General features: G+C 52.5%; 1 protein-coding gene across 1 annotated transcript; it reads right to left on the bottom strand.

The window, feature by feature from the left end:
* Nucleotides 1–297: 297 nt before the first annotated feature.
* Nucleotides 298–7,844, bottom strand: LOC120924359 (E3 ubiquitin/ISG15 ligase TRIM25-like). The gene is made up of 2 exons (XM_040335279.1): nucleotides 7,538–7,844; nucleotides 298–2,977 (listed from the first exon to the last, which is right to left on the bottom strand). Exon 2 carries the CDS (start codon nucleotides 2,970–2,972, stop codon nucleotides 1,395–1,397), a length of 1,578 nt encoding a protein of 525 aa, XP_040191213.1. The 5' UTR covers nucleotides 2,973–2,977; nucleotides 7,538–7,844; the 3' UTR covers nucleotides 298–1,394.
* Nucleotides 7,845–8,101: the final 257 nt, after the last annotated feature.

Genomic DNA, 8,101 nt, shown 5'->3' with positions numbered 1-8,101 from the left:
GAGGACCTGTCATGCTTTTTTCTAACTGTATTATAGAGAACACAAACCAGACTACATAGAATAGATAGGAGAGTAAAGGAAGAAGAAGGGAGAAGAGCATCAAGTCTCTCCACCGCTCAACCCAAGAGTGCAGCCTAAATGTCTCAGTGGAATAGTACTGTGCATGGAGATCTACTACTAAGACGGGTCCTCTTTGTAGTGCCAAAGCTGAGGTGTTATATTTCTATTATATATTATTATTCTTTAATACGATATTTGTAAGTACAGTAAAAAAAAAGACAATCCAACAAGCACAGTGCATAATTAACAAAAGAAGAGACTTTAATTAATTTTCAATGGCCCCATATAACACTACATGACGATTTCATACAACTTACATCTGGACTGTATAACATGTCTGCCTGCCCCCCCCCCCCACACACACACCCTGACAACTGTCTGCCTGTACCCCTTCCACCGTGATCAAACTGTCTGCCTGCACTCCCTGCACACCCTCCGTCCTGACCACACTGTCTGCACACTCTCCGTCCTGACCACACTGACTGCCTGCACACCTTCCATTGTGACCACCCTGTCTGCACACCCTCCGTCCTGACCACACTGTCTGCACACCCTCCGTCCTGACCACACTGTCTGCACACCCTCCGTCCTGACCACACTGTCTGCACACCCTCCGTCCTGACCACACTGACTGCCTGCACACCTTCCATTGTGACCACCCTGTCTGCACACCCTCCGTCCTGACCACACTGTCTGCACACCCTCCGTCCTGACCACACTGTCTGCACACCCTCCGTCCTGACCACACTGTCTGCACACCCTCCGTCCTGACCACACTGACTGCCTGCACACCTTCCATTGTGACCACCCTGTCTGCACACCCTCCGTCCTGACCACACTGTCTGCACACCCTCCGTCCTGACCACACTGACTGCCTGCACACCTTCCATTATGACCACCCTGTCTGCACACCCTCCGTCCTGACCACACTGTCTGCACACCCTCCGTCCTGACCACACTGTCTGCACACCCTCCGTCCTGACCACACTGACTGCCTGCACACCTTCCATTGTGACCACCCTGTCTGCACACCCTCCGTCCTGACCACACTGTCTGCACACCCTCCGTCCTGACCACACTGTCTGCACACCCTCCGTCCTGACCACACTGCCTGACTGCACACCCTCCACCATATATATTCACTGCCTGTCTGTACACCCTCCACTCTGACTGCACTGCTGCCCACTTTTCAGCCTGACCACACTTCCTGTCCTGACTACACTGCCTGACTAAACACCCTTCACCTTACAATATATGCACTGCCTGCCTCTACAGCCCCCCCACCCCCCAACAAGACCACATTACCCGACTCTCCTTTTCTTGGGAGATTTCTATTATTTTGCACCCCCTATCAACTTTACATTACCTGACCCTACCCATAGAACAGCATGGAGGGGCTCAATGAAGATGACAGTGAAGGTGTGGAGGTGTCGGATCGGGACACACAGTTCGTGAAAGGACAACTGCCCGGCCTCATAATCCAGACATATCCTGATTCTATTAGCGGAGATATTAGCTGGTAACTGGACCTTTTCACTGTCATGTACCACGGCATACCCGTTACCGCCCTCACTCCTCTGCAAACACCAGGACTTGTTATTATTTCCGATTTGTACCTGGGGCCACAATTTCCTCTCTATACTGGGGTAACACATCCCGATTTTCCATGTCGTCGATCCCCCGACATCCACTTCCCAAAAATGTCGACCTGAGGGGAAACTCTGACTACTTATCACCTGAGAACACTGAAATCTCTCTGGTGTTTCTGGGTACTTCTTGGGTAAGGACCAGGATGCCATTTTTCTGTCATCTGATATACGTAGCTTGTGACCAGCCGTGTTTCCATCCAGTAATATGTCTATGGATGTATTCTTATAGAAACAGGAATTTACCCCTGTTATCAGATCAGATATGGTGTGTAATGTTTGTGAGATCCCAACCACGTCCAGATCTCCATCATGTAGGGGTCTATCGTGTCTCGCTATGTCTTCATTACCTTCCTCCTCCGCATCACTTAGGTTACCTATGTCTGGTTCCATTAGGACAGTCAGTGGGTCGGTCATGTTACACAGTTCCTCAATGCGATGTATCTTCCTGGACAGTTCATCCTTCTTTCGTTCAAGCTTCCGGATCAGCTCTGACACATGCGAGACCTTCTTTGCCTGTTCGGTGATTTTGCGTAGGACTCGCTTCTCTAGATCTTCTAGTCGTGTCTTGAGGTCCCTGAACAGGGCGGTGACTCTCTCTGTGTCCCCAGCTGATTTTTCTTCCACTTTTCTCTTCTCGTCCTGCAGACTTTTGACTTTCTTTTCGGTCTCCTCTTTCTTTGTCTTCAACTTACTGAGAGCATTGGCCATTTCCTTCTTTTTCTTCTCATAGGCCTCATCCAGAGGCTCCTTGTCGTGGCCTGCGTGCTCTCCAATCAGACAATACACACAGACACAGGTGGAGTCCTTGGTGCAGAAATACTCCAGCATCTTCTTATGAAGGTTGCACTTGCGGTTCTTCGGGGAAGTGGTGGGGTCAGATATAACATGCTCTCCTGCCATGCTGTGGACTTTCAAGTGGCCATCACACAAATGAACTTCACACAGCAGACAGGATCTGACAGCGGGTACATGTGTGTGGATGCAGTATGTGCACAAAATCCCAGACTTCTCCTTATCTAGCTGAGGAGATGACAATGTGTCCACCATGTTCCGAAGCACAATGTTTTTATGCAGTGCAGGCCTTTTTGGAAACTTTTCTCTGCATTGAGGACAAAAATAACCCCCAGACCACCTCTGTGTGTCTAGCACTTGATCAATACACTTCCGGCAGTAGTCGTGTCCGCACTCAAGGTTTACAGGATCTTCATAAGTGTTCAGACAGATGGAACAATCCAGCTCCTTTCTCCGATCAACTGATGCCATTATCTCTGTAAACAAGAGAGAGAAATGAAAGCCAAACAGTGACCATACCAAACTTCTCAAGTCTCCCGCAAGGTGCGGGAGACTCCCGCATTTCTGCGGCGGCTCCCACACACATGCAAGTGCCTCCAGATCTCCCGGAAATGATCGGTGCGGCAGCAGAAAACAGCTGTGAACACCGATCTCCATGTATAGCTTTTTAGCTGCCAGCCGCTCCTCCTTCTCTCCCTCCCACGGTTGTTTTCTGCTGCACTGATCATTCCCTTGTGTGTGCTCCTCCCCCGGCTCCCTCCGTGTCCTTCTCTGCCCCCCCTTGTTCTCCTCCGGCCCCCTCTGTGTCCTTCTCCGCCCCCTGTTCTCCTCCGGCCCCCTCTGTGTCCTTCTCCCCCCCCCCCTTGTTCTCCTCCGGCTCCCTCCGTGTCCTTCTCTGCCCCCCTGTTCTCCCCCGGCTCCCTCCGTGTCCTTCTTCACCCCCCCTGTTCTCCTCCGGTCCCCTCCGTGTCCTTCTCCACCCCCCTTGTTCTCCTCCAGCACCCTCCGTGTCCTTCTCTGCCCCCCCCTGTTCTCCTCCGGCCCCCTCCGTGTCCTACTCCGCCCCCCTGTTCTCCTCCGGCCCCCTCCGTGTCCTTATCCGCCCCCCCTGTTCTCCTCCGGCTCCCTCCGTGTCCTTCTCTGCCCCCCTGTTCTCCCCCGGCTCCCTCCGTGTCCTTCTTTGCCCCCCTGTTCTCCCCCGACTCCCTCCGTGTCCTTCTTCACCCCCCTGTTCTCCCGCGGCTCCCTCCGTGTCCTTCTCTGCCCCCCTGTTCTCCCCCGGCTCCCTCCGTGTCCTTCTTCACCCCCCTGTTCTCCTCCGGCTCCCTCTGTGTACTTCTTCACCCCCCTGTTCTCCCCCGGCTCCCTCCGTGTCCTTCTTCACCCCCTTGTTCTCCTCCAGCCCCCTCCGTGTTCTTCTCCACCTTCCCGTTCTCCTCCAGCCCCCTTTGTGTCTTTCTCCACCCCCTTGTTCTCCTCCGGCCCCCTCCGTGTCCTTCTCCACCCCCCTTGTTCTCCTCCGGCCCCCTCCGTGTCCTTCTTCACCCCCCTTGTTCTCCTCCGGCCTCCTCCGTGTCCTTCTCCGCCCCCCCTGTTCTCCTTCGGCCCACTCCGTGTCCTTCTCCGACCCCCCCTGTTCTCCTCCGGCCCACTCCGTGTCCTTCTCCACCCCCCTTGTTCTCCTCCGGCCCCCTCCGTGTCCTTCTTCACCCCCCTTGTTCTCCTCTGGCCCCCTCCGTGTCCTTCTCCGCCCCCCCTGTTCTCCTTCGGTCCCCTCCGTGTCCTTCTCCACCCCCCTTGTTCTCCTCCAGCACCCTCCGTGTCCTTCTCTGCCCCCCCCTGTTCTCCTCCGGCCCCCTCCGTGTCCTACTCCGCCCCCCTGTTCTCCTCCGGCCCCCTCCGTGTCCTTCTTCACCCCCCTTGTTCTCCTCCGGCCCCCTCCGTGTCCTTCTCCGCCCCCCCTGTTCTCCTTCGGCTCCCTCCGTGTCCTTCTTCACCCCCCCTGTTCTCCTCCGGTCCCCTCCGTGTCCTTCTCCACCCCCCTTGTTCTCCTCCAGCACCCTCCGTGTCCTTCTCTGCCCCCCCTGTTCTCCTCCGGCCCCCTCCGTGTCCTACTCCGCCCCCCTGTTCTCCTCCGGCCCCCTCCGTGTCCTTATCCGCCCCCCCTGTTCTCCTCCGGCTCCCTCCGTGTCCTTCTCTGCCCCCCTGTTCTCCCCCGGCTCCCTCCGTGTCCTTCTTTGCCCCCCTGTTCTCCCCCGACTCCCTCCGTGTCCTTCTTCACCCCCCTGTTCTCCCGCGGCTCCCTCCGTGTCCTTCTCTGCCCCCCTGTTCTCCCCCGGCTCTCTCCGTGTCCTTCTTCACCCCCCTGTTCTCCTCCGGCTCCCTCCGTGTCCTTCTTCACCCCCCTGTTCTCCCCCGGCTCCCTCCGTGTCCTTCTTCACCCCCTTGTTCTCCTCCAGCCCCCTCCGTGTTCTTCTCCACCTTCCCGTTCTCCTCCAGCCCCCTTTGTGTCTTTCTCCACCCCCTTGTTCTCCTCCGGCCCCCTCCGTGTCCTTCTCCACCCCCCTTGTTCTCCTCCGGCCCCCTCCGTGTCCTTCTTCACCCCCCTTGTTCTCCTCCGGCCCCCTCCGTGTCCTTCTCCGCCCCCCCTGTTCTCCTTCGGCCCACTCCGTGTCCTTCTCCGACCCCCCCTGTTCTCCTCTGGCCCACTCCGTGTCCTTCTCAACACCCCTTGTTCTCCTCCGGCCCCCTCCGTGTCCTTCTTCACCCCCCTTGTTCTCCTCCGGCCCCCTCCGTGTCCTTCTCCGCCCCCCCTGTTCTCCTTCGGCCCACTCCGTGTCCTTCTCTGCCCCCCCTGTTCTCCTTCGGCCCACTCCGTGTCCTTCTCTGCCCCCCTGTTCTCCTCCGGCTCCCTCCGTGTCCTTCTTCACCCCCCTGTTCTCCCCCGGCTCCCTCCGTGTCCTTCTTCACCCCCTTGTTCTCCTCCAGCCCCCTCCGTGTTCTTCTCCACCTTCCCGTTCTCCTCCAGCCCCCTTTGTGTCTTTCTCCACCCCCTTGTTCTCCTCCGGCCCCCTCCGTGTCCTTCTCCACCCCCCTTGTTCTCCTCCGGCCCCCTCCGTGTCCTTCTTCACCCCCCTTGTTCTCCTCCGGCCCCCTCCGTGTCCTTCTCCGCCCCCCCCTGTTCTCCTCCGGCCCACTCCGTGTCCTTCTCCACCCCCCCCCTGTTCTCCTCCGGCCCCCGTGTTCTTCTTTTGCAGCTCCTGTCCTCCTCCTCCGCCCCCCCGTCCCTCGCAGCCAGCTCCACTCCTCTCCTGCCGGCTGTGGGGGAAACTGTCAGGACTTGGACACAGAGAGCGATATCTCACTGATACAAGACACTTTTTCTCCCACTGACACCAACAATAAGGCACTAATCATCCCACTGACACAAACGATGGGGCCCTATTCCTCTCACTGACACCAACAATAGGGCACTATTCCTCCCACTGACACCAACGAGGGGGCACTATTCCTCCCACTGACACCAACGATGGGGCACTATTCCTCTCACTGGCACCAACAAAGGGGCCCTATTCCTCCCACTGACACCAATGATGGGAAATTATTCCTCCCAAAAACACCAACAAAGGGGCCCTATTCCTCCCACTGACACCAATAATGGGGAACTATTCCTCCCACTGACACCAACAAAGGGGCCCTATTCCTCCCACTGACACCAATGATGGGAAATTATTCCTCCCAAAAACACCAACAATGGGGCACTATTCCTCCCACTGTTCGCCCTCCCTAAAGCATGAAGGACAGTAAACTGGCCCTTTGTTTAGAAAGTTTATAGACACCTGTATTAGAATATAAAAGGAGGGTACAGAGGACAGAAGAGCTTACAATCTATTAGGATATAAAGGAGAGGACAGAAGAGCTTACAATCTATTATGATATAAAGGAGAGGACAGAAGAGCTTACAATCTATTATGATATAAAGGAGCATACAGAAGACAGAAGAGCTTACAATCTATTAGGATATAAAGGAGGATACAGAAGAGCTTACAATCTATTATGATATAAAGGAGCATACAGAAGACAGAAGAGCTTACAATCTATTAGGATATAAAGGAGAGGACAGAAGAGCTTACAATCTATTATGATATAAAGGAGAGGACAGAAGAGCTTACAATCTATTATGATATAAAGGAGCATACAGAAGACAGAAGAGCTTACAATCTATTAGGATATAAAGGAGAGGACAGAAGAGCTTACAATCTATTATGATATAAAGGAGCATACAGAAGACAGAAGAGCTTACAATCTATTAGGATATAAAGGAGAGGACAGAAGAGCTTACAATCTATTATGATATAAAGGAGCATACAGAAGACAGAAGAGCTTACAATCTATTAGGATATAAAGGAGGATACAGAAGAGCTTACAATCTATTATGATATAAAGGAGGATGCAGAAGACAGAAGAGCTTACAATCTATTAGGATATAAAGGAGGATACAGAAGAGCTTACAATCTATTATGATATAAAGGAGGATGCAGAAGACAGAAGAGCTTACAATCTAAAAGGATATAACGCAGGATACAGAGGGTAGAAGAGCTTACAATCTATTAGGATATAAAGGGACAGCACAGAAGGGTTGGGAGCTGGAAATTTACTCTGGTCTAAGAGAGAAATGCAGAATGTGAAATAAATGAATAAATAATAATAATAATAATAAATAATAATAATAATAATAATAATAATAATAATAATAATAATAAATAAATAATAATAATAATAATAATAATAATAATAATAATAATTAATAATAATTAATAATAAATAATTATTAAATAATAATAATAATAATAATAATAATAATAATAATAATAATTAATAATAATAATAAATAATAGTATAAATCAGTGGGGAGGAGGAGATGGCATTCTAATAAAACCCTCACCTGCCTGTTTATGAAGAAGTGAGAGGACGATGTTTAGTGTTATTCCAGATCTCCCCTCCCCCCCAGTATATCCCCTCCAGGTATGAATTACCTGTCGCCCAGATCTCAGTACGGACAAAGCCTTAGTCTCTTCTCTCCAGAGGGACACCATGTATCCCGCACACAATGACACACCCCGGCAGTAGTTGAGTCCACGGTTCAGGATGATTGGATCAATATAAGAACTCAGAGAGACGGGACATTCCAGTGACTTCCGCAGATCAGCCGACGTCATCATCTCCTCCTGGACTAGAGAAGAAACGAAAGTGAAAGTCAGACTACAGAGCGAGCCCGAGAATCAGAACAATACAAAGAAGGAGGGATAGAGCATGCAAACAAACACCTACAAAACAATCACAGAGCTCCCAACTGTCCCTGATTTTGAGGGACTGTCCCTGATTTCGAGGGACTGTCCCTGATTTTGAGGGGCTGTCCCTGATTTCGAGGGACTGTCCCTGATTTCGAGGGGCTGTTCCTGATTTCGAGGGGCTGTCCCTGATTTCGAGGGACTGTCCCTGATTTTGAGGGGCTGTCCCTGATTTCGAGGGACTGTCCCTGATTTCGAGGGGCTGTCCCTGATTTCGAGGGACTGTCCCTGATTTCGAGGGGCTCTCCC

Source organism: Rana temporaria, chromosome 1 (genome assembly GCF_905171775.1).
Source record: "Rana temporaria chromosome 1, aRanTem1.1, whole genome shotgun sequence".
Lineage (NCBI taxonomy): Eukaryota > Metazoa > Chordata > Amphibia > Anura > Ranidae > Rana > Rana temporaria.
This window is presented reverse-complemented; position numbering and strand designations above follow the sequence as displayed.

Bases quoted from the DNA above. Each gene is read 5' to 3' on its own strand.
- LOC120924359 (XM_040335279.1), bottom strand. From the start codon at position 2,972: ATGGCATCAGTTGATCGGAGAAAGGAGCTGGATTGTTCCATCTGTCTG.